The sequence below is a fragment of the Coenobita brevimanus genome, chromosome 1 (genome assembly GCF_032717465.1).
Source record: "Coenobita brevimanus isolate Jiangsu-jjx chromosome 1, ASM3271746v2, whole genome shotgun sequence".
NCBI classification, from domain to species: Eukaryota; Metazoa; Arthropoda; class Malacostraca; order Decapoda; family Coenobitidae; genus Coenobita; species Coenobita brevimanus.
The window spans coordinates 63,561,661-63,588,779 of record NC_136954.1 but is presented as its reverse complement, the minus strand read 5'-3'; the positions used below and the strand labels follow the sequence as shown (position 1 = coordinate 63,588,779).

General features: G+C 40.3%; 1 protein-coding gene across 1 annotated transcript in view; it reads left to right on the top strand.

Moving 5' to 3' along the window:
• Positions 1-26,366, top strand: part of LOC145400141 (uncharacterized) — an 84,890-nt gene extending 58,524 nt beyond the window's left edge. The window contains exons 10-11 of the mRNA XM_080272676.1: positions 19,211-19,374; positions 26,166-26,366. Of these exons, the coding sequence (XP_080128802.1) occupies positions 19,211-19,374; positions 26,166-26,366 (365 nt within the window). The remainder of the gene's footprint in view (positions 1-19,210; positions 19,375-26,165) is intronic.
• Positions 26,367-27,119: the final 753 nt, after the last annotated feature.

Sequence of the window (27,119 nt, the reverse complement as noted above, 5' to 3'; positions counted from 1 at the left end):
CATCGTAAAAGGTACAGTTCCTGCTAATAAGACAGGTCCACCAATGAAATACTGCCGAAAAGCATTAGTATACAGTATATCATCACAAACTGAGCAGTTGCATTTATTGGTTCCTCTCCTTTCCAAAAATTTCATTGTACAACTCTTTTTCCCTACTTTTAACATTATACCAATGCTGTATATGCTTTTTTTGCCATAATCCACATCACATTATGTTCTCTCTTTAGGGCATGCATCCAGCCTGAAATTGAGAAAAATCTACTTGACACTCAAAACCACCATAAATACAGCAAACTATAAATTATAGTAGTATATAATGCACGAAAAGTAGGTTTTTCCTTGCGAAAATCACAAATGAAATTGTTGTCCCAACTCTGTCTATCTCTCTATTGATAGACGCCTTAATTCCGTAGGGGGTGGCCACAAACAAATCGCCTCCACGTCGCCCTGTCCCCCGCCATTTCACTGTCTTGCTCCCATTTCACACCCACACCCCCCTCTCCCATATACCTCCCCACTCCATCCCCCCATTTTATCCTCGGCCTCCCCCTCCCTCTTCCCCCCTGCACCTCACACACTCTCCTCGTCAGTCTCTCACCCTCCATCCTCTCCACATGGCCAAACCACCTCAGTGTGTTCCTCCTAACGCTTCCTATCACATCCACACCACAGTGCTCCTTTATACAGTATCCACATTTGTCAGCCTGTCTTTCCATGTGACCCCACAGGCTCCTCTTAAATAACTCATTTCCACTGCTTTCACTCTTGACTTGTGTCCTTCCAACAACATCCAAGCTTCACTTCCATACATTAGAGTTGGTATCACAATACTGTCATGTAGTAACTTTTTCTCCTCCATGCTCATTTCCCTGTTTATTATCACTGCTTCCAACGAACCAGCAACCTTTCATCCTTCTTGTACCCTTTCAAGCACTTCACCCTCCAAACTTCCATCCATACTCATCACACTCCCCAAGTACTTAAACGTACTCACATTTTTCATTTCCTCACCATCAAACCTCACTGTACATTCACTGACTTCATCTCCCTCAGAGACCATAACTTTACTCTTCCCTACATTCACCTTTAGATTCCATTTCTTACACACTCTCCCAAACTCATCCACCAAGCTTTGCAGTTCCCCTTCATCTTCACTTAACAACACAGTATCATTTGCAAAGAACAGTACAGGGAATTTCCAAACACTACCGTCTCTCACTAGGGCCACTCCAGCATCCACTGCCCTACCTTGTATCTCTTTTATTATCCCATCCATGTACAGACTGAACAACCATGGAGACATGACACATCCCTGTTTCAACCCAACCTTCAAAGAGAAAACTTCACTCGGTTCAACTTCCACACGCACTGCACCCTTAGCACCATCATACATACTCTTCACAGCATTCAACAACTTCCCATCTCCTCCATTTATTCTTAATACTTTCCACACAATCCTTGTCTATCCACCTTGTCATATGCTTTCTCCAAATGCATGAAGGCCACATACAACTTCTTTCCCTTCCCTAGAAACTTTTCCATGAAAGATCTAAGAATGAAGAGCTGATCTACACAACCTCTTCCCTTCCTAAAGCCTCCCCATTCTTCTCCAAGTAATTCCTCCGTTATTTCCCTAACACTGTCAATAAGTATCCTGCCATACGCTTTTCTTATTACACTAAAAAGACAAATGCCCCTATGAGTTGCCCCAACTCACCCTGGGTAAAAAAAAAAAAAAATGGTGGGTGAGTCGGGACAATTGTCTATTAATCTATCAACACTGCTTTCCTGTAAAAATGCATTTTCTGGATAAATCACAAAAATCTATAACAATTGAAGAGTTCACTCACCAAGAAGTAGACCTTTAGCTCTAAAACTGACTGTGGGAGAGGAAAATTGGCAAAATGTGTATTTTCAAAAATGAAATTATACAAAGGTCAAAATGCTACCCTTTCATATTTGCACATTTTTCATGCATTATTCGTGGTTCTATAGAAAACTAGTATTAACAACATCTGTAAAGTTGGGGCAGGGCTATTGAATGGGTGCCATAAAATGGAAATGTCTTGGCATATGGCACTGCAGTGCCCACTGTTCCAACTCACCACACTCAGCACTAATGTCGATGAAAATCTATCATCTGTTAAATACTTCCCTTAGTTCAGTGATGATTAGTTTACTGCAGTGATGGTTGCCACACAGGGCACAGGTAACTAAAGCCTGAAATATATCACAAGGAAAACCTTAAGCAATCATTCACTTCCAGTTTCTGCGTGTACCTACACTTACGTAGAGCTCATGGCATGACATAATCATTTGTTATTATTACTGGCAGCAATAATATCCTCTACAATGTAATGCATTTGCTAAACATAAACTGACCTTTTAGAACTTGAACGATGAGAAGTCCAATGTACTTGATTGCTGCGGCTGCTTCTGTTTCATAATAAAGTGATCCAGGGAAACCCACGGAATACGTCTTTTCACTTCTTGTCACAGTACTGCGTGCAGGTAGTGTAATTAGCAAGTTGTATGGACTGGTCACTGGTGTAACATGATTTGATGAGAGTTGACTGATGACTGATGGCACAGGCGGGTGATGAGCGAGTGACACTCGGCTGATGGCCAGCAAGCATTGCCACGATAGTTTATTTTTCCTGCCAATTCTGCCACGTGTAGGCCTACATGCCCACAGGTACTCCCAACTAGTTAATTACATAAACCTGTTAGTAGCTTAGTTTCCCTTTTTGAAGATGGTATATCATCAGGTACATAAAAAAATTGAAAATTTCGCAGAGCGACACACGTTTCTTGCTTCCTTTCCTGTCTCTCTCCTCACCCGATTGGGCACCAACGGCTCCCCGTGTGTAAATTCAAATGTCTGTCTTGCACCTAAAGTAAAGTAAGTCTTTAAAAGTATGTGTATACAAGACTTTATACTCAGAATTGCACATTTTTTCAGTTCTCCAAATATGTGACACACCGAGTATAACACCCTTGATTAAACAAAAATTCGACATTTAAGATTCGCAGTCCATTCTTGAACACACGCGGAAATTTCGGGGGGAGGGGGGTAGGCCCGCCCCCACTGGCTGCGCCACTGTGTTCATGCCTAAATATTTCTTTACACGTATGAGTCAAGCTCATACTGTCCCGTGTATTAAACCATTTTTATCACACATATCCAAAAATTTATTAATAGTTTTGACACATTATTTCATTCAATGGTGCATTCCACTGATCAATTGCCCTATTTAGGAAACTGTATTTCCTTACATCTTTATCACCTCTCTTTTTATGCATTTTTTTTTTTCAATGACCTTTTGCTGATGCCTACCCGTAGGTTATATACTACCTCCCTTTTTATGCACTTTTTTTTTTTTTTTTTCCCCAGTGACCTCTCGCTGATGCCTACCCATAGGTTATATACTCACTGATGTCTGTTTTCTCTTTACCTGAGATGCATTTATATAGCGTAATCATGTCTCCACATTTCCTTCTCTCATAATGTTGGTAGATTCAGTTTTTCTGGCCTTTCTATATAGCTTAGATCCTTTAAACTTGTACCCATCTTGTAGCAGCCCTTTGTACTTTTTCAGTCTTGTCTTTGTGTTTTTTGAGATGACGATTCCAGACCACTGATGCATATTCCAAAGTTGGTCTGATGAATGATGTTATTATCTTTCACAGCTTGTCTTCATTTATATATGTGAATGCTATTCTCATAATATTAAGCTGTGTGTGCATGTTCCATACCGTCTCACTGATGTGGTCAGCTGGAGATAGTCCTAGGTCCATCTTTTCTGATATGTGTAGGGTTGAACTTCCTAGCACAGAATTCCAATCTGGTCTTTTTCCACTTTTACCAAACTTGATTACGTGGTATTTGTCTTCATTGGATTCCATTTGCCATTTATTGCTCCATTCATGAAGTTTATTTAATTCTTCCTGTAGCCCACCGCAAGAGTCAGTGTTTGTAATTCTCCTTTGTATTTTTGAATCATCAGCAAACATATTTAGATAGCTTCCATTTCCGGTGTTCCTGTCTGTGTCATTTATTTATACTAAAAACATAATTGGTACCAGCACTGAGCCCTGTGAAACACTGCTAGTCTTTTCCCTCCATGATGACCAGTTTCCCCTTAGTACTGTTCTCATTTCTCTTTTTCTGAGAAAATCCTGCATCTAACAGAACAAATATACCATTGATTCCTCCTTGATGGTACAGTTTCCATTAGTCTTTGGTGCGGTACTTTGTCAAATGCTTTCTTTAAATAGTTGCTGTCCACCCATCCCTCTGTTTTCTGTAGTGTTTCTGCAACTCTATCATAGTAGCTTAATAGATTTGTAACATGATTTTGCTTTTCTAAAACCAAACTGTCTTTCTGTTATCATGTATTTTCCCAGATGATTCACCCTAATTTTTCTTATTAGCTTTCCTAGTACGGTGTAACTTGTTTACAACACTGGTCAGTGATACTGGTCAATAGTTGTGTGGATTCTGTCTGTTTCCTTTCTTGAATAGGGGAATAATGTTTTCATTCTTCCAAATAACAGGTAGTTTACCTTGACTTAAGGATTCCTTGAATATTAAATATATTGGTCTACTTAACTCTTCTGCACATTCATGTAGCACCCAACCTGAAATTTCGTCAGGACCATTTGCTCTCCTTTGTCTGATTTACTCAACTCTTCCTGTACCTTTTGTTCCAATATTTGTATTTGTGGTAATATTTGTGGGCATGCATGTTCCTTATCATCTCTCTCAAAATTATTTACTTCTATAAAAACTGATTGGAAATTTTTGTTCAGAACTTAGCAAATGTCATTTTCTTGGAAACAAGATATCCCCTCATCCACGATGGACTGTATTGTATCTTTAACTTTGGTTTTGCTTCGGATGTAGCTGTATAAAAGCTTCAGTTGATCGCTACCTTTATATATAATGTCATCGTCAAACGGCCTTTGATCTTCTCTCCTTATCCTTGTATAATCATTTCTTGCCTGTTTATAGTTGTTATATGCCCTCAGACTATTGTGTCATATGTATCCTTTCCACAGCAAGTCACTTTTCTCTTCTGATTTTTTACATTCTGTATTAAACCACTTTTTTTTTTCTGTTTCTTTGTGTTGAGGAAAATAAGTTTGGACTCCTGTTTCATATAATTCACAGAATTTTCTGTATAAAACATTTATATCTTGTCCTCTAAGCTCCTTTTCCCGATCTGTTTCAATGAAGTACTACTTTAGATCATGGTAGTTGCCCTTTTTTGTAGTTTAGGCTCTTTCTGTAACTTTCATTACTGCTAACTACCGTATATCATATGCAGTCCTGAAGTTGAAATGTAATACTACATGTTCACTTTTGCCGAATGGAGAGTGATACATTGCTTTGTCGATACCATTGTCATGCCTGGTGAATATAAGATCTAGTAATGATGGATCAGATCCCCATTTCTGGTGTTTTTCTCTACATATTGTGTTAAGAAAAACTCTTGTACAAGATCTAAGAGCTTTTGATCCCAACAGCTTTCATAGCTTCTTACATTTAGGGTATTTCAATTTTTATTTGTATTGAAATCTCCAGTTCCTATAATTCTTTCAGATTTCTCTTCCATTCTATGTAGTAGTTTAACACCCGAAATGAAACTTAACAAATTAATCACTGTCCTGGCCAAGATTTGATCTCAGGCCCTCATGCTCCATAAGCATGCACGTTACCACTGAGCCAAAGCGAGGATCCCCATTTTGTCTCTGGGCATCTTGGGCATTTATAGACCCCATTACAGTAGGGCTCTTAAACCCTGAGTTGTACTTTCTGCCAGGTCTTCATATTTGCCTCTTTCCCAGGTGTTTGTTTTGGGTGGCATGTATAGATTTGCCACAGTTATTTTCACTCCAGATGTGTCCGTCTCAGATGCAATCAATTCTGCTTGTGACGGTATATCTATTTGTGTTTCTTTGACTTGTAGATTTTTCTTTGTTAATATCAGAACTCCTCCTCCTCTTCAAATTTCTGCCTCTTCTCCATATACTGTAATCCTCAAAGCTTAGGGTGTCATCTGATATCCTTGGGATGGTAATTGTGTTTCACATAGGCAGATAATAGTAGGTTCCATTTCTTTGGTGTAGTCTTTTATCTCTAATAATTTGGATACCATTCCGTCTACATTTGAGTACATCAGCTTAATCATGTTGTTTACGTATTTGACATTTGAGTTTACTACCTTCCATTTTCTTAGTCCCTGTTGCATATGTACCATTTTCTTACTTGTAATCCCACTATAGTACTTAAAAAAAAAATACCTCCTCTCTTCCTTTGACCTTTCCTCATTTTTTTGTTTTTGCATCTTCCCTCTTTTCCTTAAGTGATCCCCATTCCTCCTGAGTTAGGCATCTTTTTGTCCATACTTTTTTTTAATATCTCTTTTTCCATGAGTTTATTAGCATTTGATAGTATTTCCCCCACATTGTTCATGCTTTGGAAGGTTATACTCAGGAGCCTTAACTTATTTCCCTCATGTTTCCCTAGCCTTTTGTGTTCCTCTATATCTTAATCACAGATATCCTCTGATACTTCCTTCAGTACCATATGTTCATTATATTTACCATCTCCATTTTGTCTCTCGAGATTCTGATTTTTATTTCTTCTTCATTTATACCAGTGATTACTAGAGATTTGTTGATATCTGCCCATTCTTGACCAGTTTCGGGTTGTTTTTAGTAATTTCTTTCACATCCTTTCTAACGCTTTTTTCTTTGACTTTTGTTTCTAGGTCTTCCCTTACTTTCACCATTTCAGCATATGTAGTTTGTATTTCATCTTTGCAATTTCTCATCCTTTCGTTCACCTGGGTTATCTTCTCTTCGGTATCACTTCTTTGGTCTGTCAGATTGCTTGCCTGCCTAATTGTCTCCATATCATTTCAGAACTCCATAATACTCTCATGGTTGACAACTGTATTCGCCATTTCACTAGTCTTCTTTCTAAGTGAAACTACCTCACCTGACAACTCATCTATTGTTGTGTCTTTTTTAATTCCTGTATGATTTTTCATTTTCTTCCCTTTGCATGCATAGCTCCTTCATAATTTCATATATTTCTCTCTAAAAAGTTTTCTTCAGTTTATTCACTTTCTCTACTAATTTATTATATGTGAGGGCATTCACCATCCACTCACTTGATATAGTGCTGCTCTCGGGTGTTTGCCCTTTCCTCTTCTCCATCCTTCTTTTATTTTCATCCTCTTCTGTCTTTCTTACCTTCATTCTTTCATCGTCCTTCTGCCTACGGTTGACTGTACGCTGAATGACAAGCCAAATGGTTTCCTGTACACCAGGAAACCATTTACTTATGCTGGATGGTAACCATATAACCAACTTTTGATGCCTTGTGGTTTAGTGGGTAATTACGGCACTCCAGTCGGATTGAGCCAGTGAAGGTTTATATCCAAGGGATGGTTGTGATTTATTGCTCATGTAATGCCATTCAGGGATGAGTGAGGCTGGTCACTCTCATCATAAACGTTAAGACCATCTTGCCTAGAAGCTCCAACGCTTCTCATGGGGCAGTGTAGGATTGGATGATGATGATGATGATTCCATTTCAACCGTTGCAGGGTAGAAATAATCTTTCTGTTTTCTACCTTTATTCCTTCTTTTAACTCCTTCCATATTTCACTTTACTAGTACTGTACTCATCTTGCAGAAAGGTAATTCTTAGAATGATAACTTTTACTTTAAAAGTTGCATCTCCCTCTTCTTATCTAATTGTATCTTTTCAGGAATGAGTAAATCTTGTACTGTCCCATGTATTAAACCATTTTTATCATTCATATCCTTAAATTTGTGAATAATTTAGGCACACACTATTTCATTCGGTAGTGCATTCCACTGATCAGTTGCCCTATATGGGAAACCTGAATTTCCTTACGTCTGTATCGCCTCCCTTTTTATGTAGTTTTCTGCAGTGTCCTCTTGCTGATGCTTCCCCATAGATTATATTCATTTATGTCTACTGTATTTTCTCCCAGGTTAGAGTAGATGGAGGTTTGGGTAATGAATTTTCCATGAACATTAGTGTGCATTGTTGTAAATTTTAAGCCTCATATTGTTTATTATGATGCTTGAATTTTGTGTGATTTCAAAACTGGACTAACATGAGAGGTGTTGTATCTTGATTACAGTGCTTGATGGATTGTGCAGGATGAGAGAATAGGGGAGGAAAGCCTTAGAAAGTGGAGAGATGGAATGAGGCATAAGGGTTTGAGAGTAATTGTAGATAAAGCAAAAATGATGTTATCTAGGGCAGGTAGTGATACTATCACAGCAGGAGTGTAGCCATGCATAGTCTGCCACGAGGGTTTGTGAAATAACTCCATTTTTTGCATTGTTTGTGATAATTGAGTGTATAAGAGATGTAGTGATATTAGAGGGAGGCTGCAAAATAAAGCTGATTTTGAGTTTGTTGTATGTGAAGGAGAGCATACAGGACAGATGTGGGAAATGATTAATCTTGCTGGAGAGCCTTTTGAGTGTGTGAAGGAGTTTGTTGTTTGGGGGGCATGATAATGTGCTGAAGGGGGGGCTGGTACTAGCTCAGCAGCAAGAATGAGGAGTGTTTGGAAGAATGGCATGGAGTTGTTGCCTCTCCTGACAATGAGAGGGCTCTCCTTCTGTGCTGAGGGATTCTTGTGTGCAGCATGTGTCAGGAGTAATGCTGTTAGTGATGTAATGCTGTACAACCTGGGCAGTAAAGAAGGATATTTACAGGCTCAAATGTCCAGAAATGACTGGCATAGAGAGTTAGGATTGTGATTGAAGAATTGAGAGGAAGGGTGAGACATGAATGTATTACTGATAAAAGATGTGGTAGATTGAGATGGTTTGGACATGTGGAGAGGATGGAGGATGACAACTGGGCATGAAAAGTGAGAGGTATGAACATTGAGGGCCGAGTTGCCTGTGGCAGACCGAAAAAGCCATGGCATGACATTGTACAGTGTGACCTCAGAGATAAGGGACTGAATAGAGAGGCTGCTAGAGATTAAGCAACATGGAATGCCATCATTAGATGACCAAGGCCAATGCATGCATGTTGGAGTCTTTATAAATGAAATGAAATTACTGTATTGACAAAAATGTTAGCACATAGAAAACAGAAAACTAGGAAGCCTTTGTATTAACACTCAGTAACTGCACAGACCCCTCGCGGGTCTACAAAACACCACTTAGCAATATTTGTAAATTACTAACAGGCACATCCACAACACAAGCTGCCATTACCTCCAGCACCCAACACATCCTTTGTTTATATTTAAAAAAAAAAAAAGAGAGGGGAGGGGAGGGTGGAAAACATAGACCACTACACAAACATGAGTCACCTTACATGAACTTGCACTGAGTTCGAAAACCATTCGTCTCTGCTTAAACAGTCCTTTCCATTTGGCCACTCCAAAACAGACATGTAACATTATCAAGAAAACCAAGGACTCAACAAGCACAAAGACAGATAGCATCAGAAACCTACTGTTCACCTAAATCATATAAAACCACATGACATCCAGTCCCTCATAAACATCAGGAACCACACATTGCAGCATTCCCAACATTTGGCAGCCTGGAATAGTCATCACTTTATTGAAATCAGACACAGAGCCAACTCACCCCTCTTTTTATACTTAAACCAAACAAGGAGCCAACATACCCTTTTTAATATACTCAAACCAAACAAGGTGCTAGTACACCTTTCTTTATACAGACCCATAACACTTCTTTGTACACCATCCAAGATAGCTAAATGCCTATTTCTTAACCAAGTCACACTTCATGACTCTCTAGCTCCCTCACATGACTAGAGCATCACACTCCACGAATACCATATTAACCAAGCCCACACAACACACTTCTGATGGCATCAACTCTACAAGACTTGCACAATGTACACTTCTTACAGCAGTAAATATTAGGAAAGCCTATGATGCCATCCCCTGACAAAAACTAAACACCAAAATCTACAACACAAACATGGAGAAAACAACAAACACTGGCTGGCCAACTGCTTATCTAGTTGACAAGTGCATGTTTCACTCCAGGGCATGTAAATCTATCTGTCTGTTTATCAGTCAATAGACAGAACCATATTCCTGTAAGGGGAGGCTGTTTGTTTTTGAGTTATGGTAGTTGTTTTACAGGGAGGGACACTAACTCTCCACCAACCCACTTGTTGACATGTACAGAACACCATATGTGTTGGTTATATGGTTACCACCCAGCATTTAGAATGGTTTCCTGGCTTACAGGAAACCATTTGACTTGTCACTCGATGTAAAGCCACCTGAAAAGGAAAGAAGAGTAATAGAAAGTGACAGGAAGGATGGGAGAAATAGGGAGAGAGGAGGGCAGACACAGGGGGGAAAAAAAAAAAAGTGAAGGAAGAAGTAGGCAGCACTGCATCAAGTGAGTGGCTAATGGTTGCCACCACCTACCACACTCCAGGGCAAGTACTGTAATCACAAACACAAAATTTTTCTAACAGTGTTCCACAGGCTTGTGTTTTTTGTCCATACTATACATTCATGAAATTCCCACATCCCAGCTGCCTGCAAACTTTGCCTCATACACAAATGATGTTGCCGTAATATCCACATCCCACATTCACAGATACAGCCAGCACACTGCAACAAGTTTAGCACACTTCAGCCATGGGTTGGACACAGCAGGCTGACTGTCACTCCAGCCAAATCAGTCATGACACATAGCACCACTGTCACGGGGTTTTTAAGATAAATGCAGTATTAAAGAATAATGTTCAATAATACTGAAGAGTAGGGACAATGAATTGTCTTATGAACATCAAGCAGTGATTACTTTATGTGACTTGCTTCGCCGATTCTCTAAGAACGAGAATTTAAAAACTTTCTCAACAGTACACAGCAGAGACTAATTACTCACAAATGTTGTTTATTAGTACTGTTGGCCTCTGGAGAAAGTGACTTCACCCTTGACAATCAATAAGTAATACTATTAATGATATCAGGTTCTTGCTGATGCATTAACTCCTAGATGGCACAGCGGATATTAAGCTTAATACAAAAGACTGGCCTAAGTACCAGTAATAAATAGCAAAGCGTTTATGCAAGCTAGGAGCTGCAACTAGAATAAGCTTACTATGGAAAATAAAACACAAGTTTACATTACATTAAGCTCGAGAAAAAAGAACTGTTAAATTTATTGATTACAAAGAAATAAATTTAACGTTACATTTCAAAATGAATTCAAAATAAAGAGATCGCACTCACTCGCTCACACAGAAGCTAAACTCTTAAACCTAGGAAAATACGAAAAGAAATACTGGTCAAAGAGTGGACTAACCGGATGACTGGGCGTCGTTACTGGAAGGACACTGCACTCGCTTAAGTTTCTCGCCTATCACACTATTGTAGATGGGAATATGGCGGCGGTGGGAACTGTGTCGTAGGAAGGACACTACCACACACTACCTACTTCCGTGGCGCTCAAACCTCGACTGACCAACTCGTGGGAAAGAGGCAAGTGCTGTGGCTGCCTTACCAATGGCTAGAATGAGCGAAACACGCCCAAAATAAATCGCTCAGCGGAAGCGCTAATGTCTTGCACAAAGACAATCATTTATGACACATTGGAAAATTGTCTGAAAAACACTCCGGACTGAGTGAGCAGTTAACTGAATGATAAGCTGGGATTCCACTAGAGTTCGCGGTTTCCCACAAAAGCCAATGTCACTAGCCGACTCGTGACATTACGCCCCATCAAAAGTTGAAATTTTTTCCCAGGGAAAAAATTTCAATATACATACATATAAATCCTAACTGAGTCACACAAGATTCACACTGTGGTGTGTGTGTGCTATCCTGCTACAGGAGAAAGTCGCAGTCGCCAGTGAGCGAAAAAACCTCGTATTTACATTAATAGAAGCAAGCTTGAGGGAAAAACTCCGTGACGACGGTGAAAAATCCTGTACTCAGGTCAAACTGAGCGAAAAGTTCGCTACATTTATGTTAACAACTAATTGTTATGTAGTGTATTGTATATAATACACGATGTAGGTGTGACAGTTGTGGTGTAACTGTACCTACATGTAAAATCATGTAATACAAATTTATAGTAAATAATGACAACGAGGCAGAGAGAAGGGGTGGCAGCATGCGACAGGGACGACCAGCTAATCCGCACGGCAATGCTGCACCCACCAGCTGCACCTGTGAAAACAATCAAGGTGGAGCATCAAAAGTACCATTTCTTTCTCTCTGCCTACCAATCATTACTTATGTTAAAAAAGTACACTATTTACATTATTAACCAGGAAACGTAGGCATGAGGGTTCTTAGCGGGGGAGCTCTAACCTGGCATCCACTTCGCTCAACATGTGAGGGAACAGCACCTCAACAACATCCTATCACCCAGTCCCCAGAAGCTGGGGTGAGGGTTCAACATGCGGCGCACTTGGCCAGCATGTGAGGGAACAGCACCTCAACAACATCCCATCACCCAGTCCCCAGAAGCTGGGGTGAGGGTTCAACATGCGGCGCACTTGGCCGGCATGTGAGGGAACAGCACCTCAACAACATCCCATCACCCAGTTTAATGGTTAAACCCTAAACTTAATTAGCGAAAAGACTGGGCGTTTGTGCAGGACATCAAACGCTGCGATTTGATAAACTAACCAGGGAACATGGTCATGAGTGAAAAGACTGGGTGTCTGTGCAGGACATCAAACGCTGTGATTCGCTAATGGAACCCAGTTTACTGGTTAACTAACTCTACGCTTACGATTAATGACAGGAAGCTGAGAATCACTACGCAATCTCAGGCAGGTCACGTTTTAACACCCACCGTGGGTGTGAACACTCATGTGGATAATGTACATTCTCCGGGAATCCTCAGAGAGGCCCACAGCTCGAGACATTCCACAAGGTAGTTCATACACAGCCTCGGACTGTCTCTGCGGGGTTCTCGAACTTCCCCCTTAACTTACGGTACATATGTATGTACAGCCCCTGGACATACTGTGTCTTATGGGGCCAACGGGCGAGACATCAGGTCTGCACCCACTTCACCACTGCCCTGTCTCTCAACTGACTCAGAGATTACGTGTGTGGTTTCAAACGGCACAGGAAGGACATGTCCCTGGTTAGTGGTACGTGGACACACATTGCAGGAACGCACAAAACTGTCAATGTCTCGTCCCATCCCTGGCCAGAAAAAGTCAGCTCGGATACGGCCCTGGGTCTTCCTTTTGCCCATGTGACCTCCTGAGGCTAAACAATGACCCCATTCTAACACTGCTTGGCAGTACTTGGCGGGAACAACAAACTGCAGTCGAACCTCGCCTTCGGGTGTTCGTGACTCACGGTAGAGCCGTTCTTGTTTACGAAGTAACTTGGCTCGACCTCCTCGTGAATACTTAATCACTCGACCCTTTTGTTTCTTTCGCACGACAGCAAGTGTTGGGTCAGAGTGTTGTTCTTGAACAACAATTTGGGTACACATCAGATCTTGCGGCGATTCAATGTCACAGGGGTGACACAGTCTGGAGCCTCAGCGGTGGCTCGAGTTGCTACAGCCGAAGTCTGAGTAGCGTCATCTTCGGTGCAACTAACCTTGGCACCGGGAATATTGCCTATGATTAGATCAAATAAAGGTTCTGGCATGACAACTGCGAGTGTCGTACCAGTGTAAAATGGAGATGCCACCTGGATACGTGCCTCAGGGAACAATCTCACTGATCCATCTATAAGGTTAGCTTGGATCTGTCGACCTGTGTACTGCTCAGGCCGAACTAGACTCTGCTTGACAGAGCAACCTGAGGAACCATTGTCTCTCAGGACCTTCACAGGAATGTCTCCCACAAACCCTGGCTGAACGAGGAAGGTACTGTCACCTGTGGGAGGGCCTGTGGAGGAAGCAGCTAGCCACTGATTAGGCTGCTGAATAAATGATGCGGCAAACATGGTGCCTTGTGAACTAGATACTTGAGGGGTCGTACTCTCTGCCTGGGAAGATGGAGCATTGGCCATCTGTGGAGGAGGGTTCACTGTCGCTGTGGGACTAGAGAACTGTGGGGGAATACCTGTACTGGTAGGGACGTCACCACCGTGCTGCTGCCATTGAGGAATGAAGGCTGCGTTTGCTTCCTGCCTCCTATTCACTTGAGCTGGTACTGAAAAAGAGTGTCCCAACAGTCGGTTGCGTGGCTGATACTGCTTCTGGTTAGGGTACCTGTTGTACCTCTTCCACTCAGGTTTCTGAGTGTTTTGCCCCTGGTCCTTCCTCTGTGGTTTTGGACCTTGGCCATTATTCTGAGAATGGCCTTGTTGCTGGGGTTCAGTCTGAGACGGTTTCCCAGATTTATCAGGTTTCCTGTTCCAGGTATGCTGCTTGCGAGTTTGATACCCGTATGCAGTAAAGAATGTGTCAGCCTTCTTCACCATTTGGCTGGCATCTCTTACCTGACAGATCTTAAGCTGAGCCATAAGTTCAGTAGGCCACGACTTTTCCAGCTGCGTGCGCAGCATAAGATCAATTATCCCCTCACGCATGGAAGGAGTTTCATCTTTCTCCATCCACTCATCTAAGTAAGCAGTAAGCTGGTCAAGAAACTGAACAGCAGTCTCTTTATCCTGTAAACGCAACCTCATGAACTGACTCTTGGCGTCATCAGCTCTGAGACCGTACGCTTTGACAAGTACGGCCTTCATCGTCTCATACGTGAGATTGTCTCCACGAATTCTGTGGAGAATATCGAGGGCAGGGCCCTCAAACAGGCTAAGAAACTGATGCCGCTTAGCTGCATCATCCAGCTGGTAAAGTTGAGCCATGTCTTCAAAACGAGCTATGTATGGCTCGATTCGCTCGCCTTCTTTGTATGAGGGAAGCTTGATGTGTGGGGTCGCCATAACATGTGCAGGGAGAACGCTCGTGGAGCTTGGGCCAACTGCACCAGATGTGTCTGAAGCCAAGGAATCTCGCTTGAGCTTCAGCACTTCAAGTTCATGTTTTTCGCGTGCTTCTCGCTCGGCATGTTCGTGTTCTCGTCCTCTCTTGCGTTGTTCACGCTCATATTCGCGTTGTTGCCGCTCTTGTTCTAACTCGAGTTCGTGTTGTTTTTGTTCGTGTTCGCGCTGTTCTTGCTCGTATTTGCGCTGTTCTCGCTCGTGTTCGCATTGGATTCCACGCTCTTCACGAGAATCTTTCTCACGTTCTTGCTCGTAATTAAACCGTGAGAGGATGTAGCTTTGAATTTTTTCTGGGTCAGTGAGGCCCATATCTTTAGCTTCCTGTACATAGACATTGGCTGCCATGATGCTAGCTCAATCTAAATAACTAGCGACTCAGTACTGACTGCGATTTTTTTTGCAAAGAGAAATGCCAATAATCAAAAATAAAGAATATAGGCACAGGTTAGTGGTGACCAGTTTTATCTAATTAAACTGGTAAAGAAAGAAAATTAAACAAACAACTGACTGTCAAAACTATTATGTAAGTTAATAAAAATGAATCAATAATCACCAGTAAGGTAGTGCCTATAGACTTTAATGATAAATACCTAAGTATGAACGAGTGAGTATTATCTCGTGAATAGCTTTAGAGCTAGGAGTTAATATCCTGGCGAAATCGCCAATTGTCACGGGGGTTTTTAAGATAAATGCAGTATTAAAGAATAATGTTCAATAATACTGAAGAGTAGGGACAATGAATTGTCTTATGAACATCAAGCAATGATTACTTTATGCTGGCTTGCTCCGCCGATTCTCTAAGAACGAGAATTTAAAAACTTTCTAAACAGTACACAGCAGAGACTAATTACTCACAAATGCTGTTTATTAGTACTGTTGGCCTCTGGAGAAAGTGACTTAACCCTTGACAATCAATAAGTAATACTATTAATGATATCAGGTTCTTGCTGATGCATTAACTCCTAGATGGCACAGCGGATTTTAAGCTTAATACAAAAGACTGGCCTAAGTACCAGTTATGAATAGTAAAGCATTTATGCAAGCTAGGAGCTGCAACTAGAATAAGCTTACTATGGAAAATAAAACACGAGTTTACATTACATTAAGCTCGAGAAAAAAGAACTGTTAAATTTATTGATTACAAAGAAATAAATTTAACGTTACATTTCAAAATGAATTCAAAATAAAGAGATCGCACTCACTCGCTCACTTAGAAGCTAAACTCTTAAACCTAGGAAAATACGAAAAGAAATACTGGTCAAAGAGTGGACTAAGCGGATGACTGGGCGTCGTTACTGGAAGGACACTGCACTCGCTTAAGTTTCTCGCCTATCACACTATTGTAGGTGGGAATACGGCGGCGGTGGGAACTGCGTCGTAGGAAGGACACTACCACACACTACCTACTTCTGTGGCGCTCAAACCTCGACTGACCAACTCGTGGGAAAGAGGCAAGTGCTGTGGCTGCCTTACCAACGGCTAGAATGAGCGAAACACGCCCAAAATAAATCGCTCAGCGGAAGTGCTAATGTCTTGCACAAAGACAATCATTTATGACACATTGGAAAATTGTCTGAAAAACACTCCCGACCGAGTGAGCGGTTAACTGAATGATAAGCTGGGATTCCACTAGAGTTTGTGGTTTCCCACAAAAGCCAATGTCACTAGCCGACTCGTGACAACCACCAACAGACATGAGCCCAGATACATACACCCCTAATATCACAAATAACAATGTACCTGTGCCACACACACCCTCCACTAAGATCCTTGGAGTGACATACTGTATGATGCATGACTTACCTTCAGGAACCACGGACAAGATATCACTAGGCAATGCACCTCTCGATTCACCATGCTTTGGACACTTGCTACCTTCAGGAACCACGGACAAGATATCACTAGGCAATGCACCCCTCGATTCACCATGCTTTGGACACTTGCTGGGATAGACTTTTGGCAAGAGAAAGAAACACTCTTCCTACTTTACAGATAATGTACTGTACCTAATCAGTGATGTCCTATGCTTCCCTAGCATTGACCCCCATTCTGTCTGACACTCACTACAACACCTCACAGATCTTACAGTGCTCTGCACATCATCATTGGTTGCACCTATAACACTTCCACAGTTCACACTTTGAAAGTAAAGTCTTCCCTATTAGGGAATATTTTGACATGCTAGTCAGTTCTTCTTAGCAGTCTGTGCTAACACAGCACACATTATATGACAGAGCCACACAACACAAGTACGTTCATAAAACAGTCACCACACATCATTACTACACCCTCTTCAACATCCCACCTCCACACATTCCAATATTAGCAGTGAAGAAGCATTTACATACTCATTTCATGTGCAAGGCAGTACAGCATCTTGATCAGTACTCTATACTACAAGCCCCCCTCCTGGCATCCGCCTATCAGGCACATCCTTAAGTAGAGCTGATCATGTTCACCTATCCAGGCTTAGATCAGGACATCACCCAGCCCTCCTCAGTTATCAGCTTAGGTTTGAGTTGGGAGGAATCACAGATGCCACATGCTTTTCTTGTAGAATAGGCCCACATAACATAACACACATAATGGAACACTGCACAACACGTCACACTAAGACGCAGACATATGATCAACGGTATAGAGAATCTGTGGTCTGCTGGGCTGGGCAGACAGAAGTTGGGCAACAACATCTATCTATCTGTCCATCTATCTATCTATCTATCTACAGCCAGATGCCCTCAACCCCACAAGGGATGGCCATAAACAAATTGGCTCCACATTACCTTGTCCCCCACCATTTCACTGCCCTCCCCCAAACTTACACCCCCCTGTCTCATATACCTTTGCCCTCCTTCCCTCCATCTCATTCTCGGTCTCCACCTTACACACCTACATGCTCCCTATTAGTTTCTTACTCTCAGTCTTCTCCACATGGCCAGACCGCCTCATTGTATTTTTCTTAATGCTTTCTGTCACATCCACATCTACAGAATGCCCTTTTATTTCCTCATTTGTCAATCTGTCTGTCCATGTAACTCTACATGCTCCTCTTAGATAACTCATTTGTACAACTTTCTTGACTTGTGTTCTTCCAACAAGGTCCAGACTTCGCTTCCATACGTTAGAGTGGGGATCACAGTACTATCATGCCACAGCTTTTTTTACTTTCTTGCTCACTTTCCCATTTCTTATCACTGCTTTCAGTGAACCAGCAACCCTTCATCCTTGCTGTACCCTCTCAAGCACTTCATCCTCCAAACTTCCATCCTTACTCATCACACTACCCAAGTACTTAAATGCACTCACATTTTCCATTTCCTCACTATCCAGCCTTACTGTGCATTCATTGACTCCATTTCTCTTGAAGACCACAACTTTACTCATCCCTACATTCACCTTTAGATTCCAACAGTATCATCTGCAGGCAACAGAACAGGAAGTTTCCAAACACTGTTGTCTGTTGTTAGGGCCACTCCAGCATCCACTGCCCTACTTTGTGGCATTTATAACTCCATCCATATACAAATTGAACAACCAAGGAGACATGGCACATTCCTGTTTCAGTTCACTTAGTTCACCATCCACACACACTGCAGCCCTAGTGTCTTCATACATACTCATTATGGCATTCAGCAGCTTCCCATTAACTCCATATATTTTTTATATTTTCCACATTCCTTGTGTATCCACTCTGTCATATGCATTCTCAAGATCCATGAAGGCATCATAAAACAGCAACATACTTTCTACTGATATCCCTTTTCTCAGCAACTTATTAATTTGCCAGTAGAAGACTACAATGTTATTCCAGTATCAATTAATTCATAACTTTTTCATTTTTTTACCACTGGTGCAGAGAGAGTGACAGCACAGCCATTGCTCCAGAATTTGTAATGTTTCTTTGCAGTGCTGCTGGTGAATAAATGATCATCCAGTTTTATGCTCTGCTTTCTCCACCTTTGTGAGGGCATACCTTGGTACCAACTGTTTTACTAGGATGTGCATCACTGCATGAACAGATACTCTTAGTGGCATCAGCTTTTGGTGTTTGGTGGTGCTGAATGTTTGACCCTTAGGTCAGTAGCATCCATTCATACATTTAGCTAGTATACTTTGGTAGAATCTCCTACCAAGTCATGTAACTATGTTAACATTGACAATTGCAATAATAACAGTATTCAGATGATAAGCAGCTTCTCCTGACCTTCCTGCAGAGTTTGGTTGGCGTCGTGCAGTTCTGCGTACAAGCGTGATGGGGCTGCTACTGTTTGTGTGCGAATCCATCCCTCACTTTGGTGTGGCACTTGAGCTGGTTGGAGGCCTCTTGGTTACTCCCTTCATCTTTATTTTCCCTCCAGCCTTCTACATGGTCATCAAGGTACTGTAAAATATTGTCATACTATTGGCATACAGGTTAAGGTTTTAAGAATTATATGAGGTGATAAAGGTACTGACAACAAACTCTTTTGTTGAATAGCACTATTTATGAAAAGTCATGGTTAAAATCATCATACAGTATTTCTTTTAGTTAACTGGAAAACTTCTGTAATGCAGTGGAGTGAGGTGATTACAGAGTTGAAAGTGTGATAATATACTAAAGGTAATGGAGAGGGTCATTGAGAACATGATGAGAAACTGAACATAAATTATATGTAGTCTGATTTTTGCAGTAGCCATGGTTCAACAGTTGCAGAAGAAATACTGGTACCTTGGAAAGAACAGAACAGTGTGCCTCTGTACAATATTGTACTATATTATGTTTTTGTTTACATAGTGGAAACTCTCCTTTTCTGGATATGGCCTTGAGTATGTATTGTAAATGTTATGAAGAGGGAAGGGTTTTATATTGTGACCATTCATCAGTTCCATGCTATATATGTATGTCACTTTTTTTATTTTTTTCGTCCTCAGTATGATAGATTTTAACAATATTGGAACATCATTTCATTGATATTCTACCCATAAAGTTGAGTTGCCAATTTCTGTAATGTACACCAACGTATGGATAGATGAAGTTGTGGTACCAGTATTTAAGAATACACCCTCTACTTATACAGTAACAAGGGCTGCCTGTATACCAAATGATACTCAAACCAAAGTCCGGAATAACTGTTCAGTATAGTTATGCTGTGTATTAGGCAGTCCTCATTTGTAATTCAGCATGTGCTACAGAATATTATAACTTTTTCCATACAAATGATACTGTAAATTGTGGTTACTGGCATATCAGTTTTATAGGTAGCACTGGCACTTTAATAGGCACTTTCTCTCTAGTATATACACAGTAGTATTTTAGGCACCTAGTGGTCTGGTGGTAAAATGTCCCAGATGGAGTGGCTCACTTCCATGGGTTCCATCCCCAAAAGGTGACTGGAGGCTTTTTTTAATGCCATGAAGAGAAGCAGGCTGGTCATCTCTTTACTGGACTACGTAGCTTTGCCTTGGTCCCTGTACCTCAAAAGTGGTAAAATAGGATTGCTTGTTACCTTTTTTTTCTTTTTTTTCTTTTCCCATTCCAATATACATAAAGAATATCTAAAAGGCATCTTATCAGAGAATGACACCCAGCATTATAGCATCATTATACATAGTGCAGTACAATATGTGGTACAAATATTATGAAGAGCAAAAAGTGTCATAACTTGGTAATGTACTGAATGAGCCTCCAGGGTCACATATTCTTTGTCATAGGAGGCTTCCTATGACCTTTTCATTAGTGAATGATTTTGCATGTTTCACCTAAACATTCTCCTTTTAGATTGTATATATATATATATATATATATATATATATATATATATATATATATATATATATATATATATATATATATATATATATATATATATATATATATATATATATATATATATATAAATATATATATACTATATATATATATATATATATATATATATATATAAAGAAGTGTTGTGGTGTGGATGTGGATGTGATAGGAAGCGTTATGAGGAACACACTGAGGTGGTTTGGCCATGTGGAGAGGATGGAGGGTGAAAGATTGACGAAGAGAGTGTATGTGAGTGAGGTGAAGGGGGGAAGAGGGAGGGGGAGGCCGAGGATGAGATGGAGGGATGGGGTGGAGAGGTATATGAGAGAGGGGGGTGTGAGTTGGGAGCAGGGCAGTGAGATGGCGGGGGACAGGGCGACTTGGAGGCGATTTGTTTGTGGCCATCCCAAACGGGATTGAGGCGTCTGGCAATAGATAGATAGATAAATAGATAGATAGATATATATATATCTAAGCAAGTTGGTCCTGACGTTTAAGATGAGCGTGACCAGCCTCACTCATCCCTGAGTGGCATTATGCGAGGAATAAAGCCCAACCACCCCTTAGATATAAACCTCCACCAGCAGTACTGTACTGTGTTATAATTTCACTACATTAATCTAATGGTATAATATATATAATAATACTGTACTGTACACTAACAAACATGTCTTGAATTTGCCTTATTGTAGTGAACATAGCTGAAGTGGTCAGGCAGTCCGGACTGCTTCTGGCTTTATCAAACTTTTTCCAATACTGTATATAGGAATTTAGTCTGGTACCTCCTCAATTCCAATAAAAGGAAATGCCAGTCTATTGAAGTCCGTTATTTCGAGGTTTTACTGTATATATATATATATATATATATATATATATATATATATATATATATATATATATATACACAGTAAGACCTCACTATAATGGACTAATTGGGGTCCAGGCCATTCCAAAAAAAGAGAAATTCCGATAAAAGTGACATCTGGACCTCCCCCTGCTAATCTTGACTTTTTCCAATATATAAGACATTAGTCCGGATGGCACCAATGGTTTTTAAACTGTTTTCACTACCGTTGCAGTACTGTACTGTGGTATACTTTCACTACATTAATCAAATAGTATAAAATATATAATAATACAGTACTGTACACTGACAAACATGTCTTTCACTTACTTTATTGTGGTGAACATAGCTGAAGTGGTCAGGCAGTCCGGACTGCTTCTGGCTTTATCGGACATTTTCTGATATAAAGGAATATAGTCCGGTAGCTCCTCGAGTCCAGTAAAAGCAAATTCCGGTCTATTGAAGTCCGTTATATCGAGGTGTTACTGTATATGTATATATATATATATATATATATATATATTTCATCCATCCATCATCCAATCCTACGTTGCCCCATGAGAAGTGTAGGAGCCCGGGGCTAAGCAAGTTGGTCCTGACGTTTAAGATGAGCGTGACCAGCCTCACTCATCCCTGAGTGGCATTATGCGAGGAATAAAGCCCAACCACCCCTTAGATATAAACCTCCACCAGCTCAATCCAATTGGAGTGCCGTAATTACCCAGTAAACCACCAGGTGCCAAAATTCAGTTATATGGTTACCACCCAGCATAGCAAATGGGTTCCTGGTGTACAGGAAACCATTTGGCTCGTCACTTAGTGTAGAGTCACCCACAGGCGGAAGGAAGGGGAAAGAATGAAGGAAAGAAAGACAAAAGAGGGAGTGTAAAGTCACCTTTAGGCAGAAGGATGAGGAAAGAATGAAGGAAAGAGACAAAAGAGGGTGGAAGGAAAGAAGGATGGAGGAGAGGAAAGGGCAGACACCCAAGAGCTGCACATATAAATATATCTATCTATCTATAGATAGATAGATATGCAGTATATGTATATATATAAATATATATATATATATATATATATATATATATATAGGTAGATAGATAGATATAGATATAGATATAGATATGTCAGGGTTGGCATTGATTAAATCATATTGATTTAATCGTATGATTAAATAACTGATTTTTCTATCTAAAAGTTAACAATAAAATGTGAAGGTTTATAAAAATTGTGTATAACTTTGTGTTGGCTTTCATTTATTGAGATTCATCATTCATTGCCAGACGCCATGTATCCCAGACAGGGTGGCCAAGGGCTTAGAGTTAATTGTTTTACAGGGAGGGGCACTAATCCTCCACCAACCCCACTTGACGTAGGGATGCCAACAGCATCTGGTGCTTAAGCATTAAGTTAGCAGATTTTGGAGAATGGTGCCATTAGAAATTGCTCCATTGTATGACAGAAAAAATATTTTTACCTTTGTGTAGCTAAGTACAGTGTTGAAATTATTTGTACATTTTTTTTTTTTTTTTTTTTTTTTTTTTTTTACGTGTTCGACTTTGGGCAAAGGATCCAGGGCCTATTTCTCGGGGGCAGTGACCTGTCCCAAGGCCCAGTAGTCCTCCTACACCTCCACATGTCACCACTTTGGCGCTAACACCCACCGTCCATACTGAATACATGCTAGGGCTGTCTCATACAGGACTGGTGTATTGGTATTAGCGGGGGTATTTTTACGACATGTTGGCGGGTCATCTGGTAGATCAGGAAAGTCTGCTTTATAGGAAATTCAAATCCTTACACTGTTCCCTGCCCCAGCCGGGATTCGATCCTGAAATAATGAGTCATAAATCAAAAACCAAAGCCATAAGATTAGGTAGGCTATGCTTGGTCACTTAAGGCCATGTCATAATAATATCAGCATAAGATTTTTCTGTGTGGTAGTATAATCAGCTTTGGAATATGCTGTCTTGATTACCACTGGCAGCTCAGCCTTAACCAGTAGTGTACAGACAGGACTTGAACAGGTATGTATCTGGATTCTGGGCAGTGGCTTTCAGCCTGAACCATCAGTGGATAGACAGGACATGAAGTTAACAGTATTCAGTACACTGCTTTTGAAATATTAGCTATAGAATAAACAGAAAAATCAAATAAATAAAAAATCAAATAAACAATAAATAAAAAAATTAATTGATTTTTTTATTTAAATAAAAAAAATCACCAACCCTGTTTTATATATATCATGGTTGGTGATTTTTTTTATTTAAAAAAAAAAAAAAAAAAAATGATTTTTTATTTCTTCAATTGATTTGATTTTTTATTTGATTTTCCTGTTTATTATATAACTTATATTTCAAAAGCAGTATACTGAATACTGTTAACTTCATGTCCTGTCTATCCACCGATGGTTCAGGCTGAAAGCCACTGCCTGGAATACAGATACATACCTGTTCAAGTCCTGTCTGTGCACTACTGGTTAAGGCTGAGCTGCTATATATATATATATATATATATATATATATAATCAGCCATTGCAAGCTCACTGCTGAACAAAGTCCTCCCTCAACCTTTTCCACGAATTCCTTCACTGAGCCAGTCTCTGCCATGTTTTGCCTGCAAACTTCTCTGTCTCATCTCTACACCTCCTATCTAGCCTTTTTCTGCTACTTTACAATTTCTTGGAGTCCAGTCAGTCAGCCTCCTGCTGCATCGGTTATCCCCTATTCTTGCAACATGACTTGCCCACCTCCATTTCTGTATTTTAAAACTTCAATAATGTCTTTGACTTTAGCCTGCCCTCTCATCCAAGTTGATCTTTTCCTGTCTCTTAAAGATATTCCTAACATTGATCTTTCCATTGCTCGTTGAGAATGGATTAGTTGATATTCCATCGATTTTGTTAGGTTCCTGGCCTCACAACTGTACGTCATCGCTGGGATTATACATTCGTTACGTGCTTTTTGTTTCATACATATTGGCAAGCTACTTTTCTTGATGTCTCTATGTTTACCAAAAGATTTCCATCCAAGGTATCTTTTTATTTTGCTATCATGGTCTTTCATTAATTTTAGTACTGTATATGACCCAAGTAATTATACTCCTCGACTTCTTCAACAATCACTTCATGTATTCTGATGACACCTTTTGGTGTCTGTGGATTAAACATTAGTTTTACTCCGGTTCATCTTTAGCCTTGCTTTGAGACTTTCTCTGTTTAGGTCATTTAACAGTTCTTCCAATGTCTCTGCTGTGTCTGAGTTTAGGACAGTGTCATCTGCAAATCTTAAATGGTATAAGTTTTCTATGTCTATGTTTACTCTAGCTTTCTCCCAGTCTGTCGTTCTGAAAATCCTTTACAGACATGCTTTAAATAATTTTGGTGAAATTGTATCTTCCTGATGCACGTCCTTCTCAATATTAATTTTTTCCCAGTCTGTGTAAGTCAACTGTAGTAGTTCCATCTTTATACTGTATATGCTTTAGAGCAGTTTTACAATGTTCTCATTTACTCCTTGTTCCTGCAGTGAATTTATGACTGCTATGTGCTCCACAGAGTTGAAAGCCTTTATGTAATCAACAAAACCTAAGCACAGTGTCTTTTTCTCATTTAGCTGATTCATTGTGTGTAGATGATCAGTAGTCATATATCCACTTCAGAATCCTGCCTGCTTACAAGGTTGGTTTTCTTTTAAATTTGTTGTTATTCTGTTCGTAAGGACTTCAGTGTAGAGTTTGTAAATAACAGGAAATAAGCTAATTGGTGAATAGTTATTGAGATGTTTTAAGTCTCTTTTGTTGTAATGTAAAATAACAGTTGCATTACACCATGTTTTGGGAATTTTGTTCTTTTTTATACGCCTAGTAAAAAAGTGGGCAAGCCCATTTTGTACATCTACTTCTGCATCTGACAGTAAATCTGCAATTATTCCATCATCTCCTGGGGCCTTGCCCTTGTTATACTTTTAAGAGAAATATTTATTTTGTCTGGTGTTACCTCGGGTATTACACTTGGGTCAACTGAAAATTAGCTATTGGCACTATTGTCTTTGATGCATACAGTTCTCTGCATTTGATGACTTCACTATTTTTATCTTTCATTGATATAATATGTTGCTTTCATAGTGCCATTTTACTCAGACCTTTTTCAGATTTTTTCCTTTTTTGGTGGTTTCTTTGATCTGATCCATGATTCTCTTTCTTTTTCCATCTCTCTGTCTCTTGTTTCCTGGGTTACAGGAAACTATTAGGCTGGTCACTCAATATAGAGTCACCAAGAGTGGAACAAAGGATAAGAAAATTGACAGGAAAGATGGGAGAAATAGGAAAAGAAGGATAAAGGTGGAGGAAGAAGTAGGCAACTCTGCATCAAGTGTGTAGATGATGGGCACCACTGCTTACCACCCCAAAATACAGTAGTTGGCATAAATAGCATAAATGAGAGTATGGAGGTGTAACATGCAAAATAAATTGCTAAGGACGATGCATTGCAATATCTCCAGAGCTATATACAATATGGCTAAACTTAACCCCACAGTACAAGGCAAGTGGTCGTGTTGATGTGCGGGACGTGGTACTGGCGGCCAACATCATCTTCATTGGTGTGATGGGGTGTGTGGCGGCAACCTCGCAGAGTCTCATACAGGTGGCCCAGTTGACAGACTTTGCTCCTCCATGTTACATAAATGCCACAGGTGCTTCAGAATCTGCCAGGGAGTCACAGGTGATTGGGAGATGAAGGTTAGGGTGATTAGTGTGATACATTTAAAAACTTGCTTAACCCAGTATGGCATGATATATTTTGAAATACACTGTATGAATGCCTGGTAGTGTGGTAGCACTCTTATAATGATTACTACTTCATCATCATTGTATATCAGAACTGATTCATCAGGTTTGCCCCACAGAATATTAGAATTAACTCCTACACACCGGGGGTTTTCCGATGTCGCATGCTCTTCCCTTCGGGGGATTTTGTGATTTTGGAAAAAATACCCTTCAAACCCTAATATCTGCCAAACTATAAAAGCTAGAGAAAAAATCAAACCCTAATATCTGCCAAACTATAAAAGCTAGAGAAAAAATCAGAGATACATAAGACTCACCAACTCTTCCTCTTTCAAATGAAAGTATCCCCAAGTCTCCAGGTGGTCCTGTCGATGAGTAAGTATAAGTTTTAGTTCGAAGGGTGGCAAGAAGACACTTGCCTCTGTACGCGTCAACCGCCATTGCTTCACGCCCAAAATCATGATGGCTGTACACGTCATCTGGCGTGTAGGGGTTAAAGTACTGTATCATACAGCATTGTACTACTCAGTACTGTGCCTTCTAATCAGTGGTAATTATTTAAGTAGCTATTAATGTTGCTTTCTATCCACTTCAGAATTGGTGTGAGGCAACCCTTGATAGAATAAAACTGTTGTAGCCAAAACATGATGCAGCACACCCCTGTTATCCACTGTTGTTGATATGGAAAGTGGATTGGAAAACA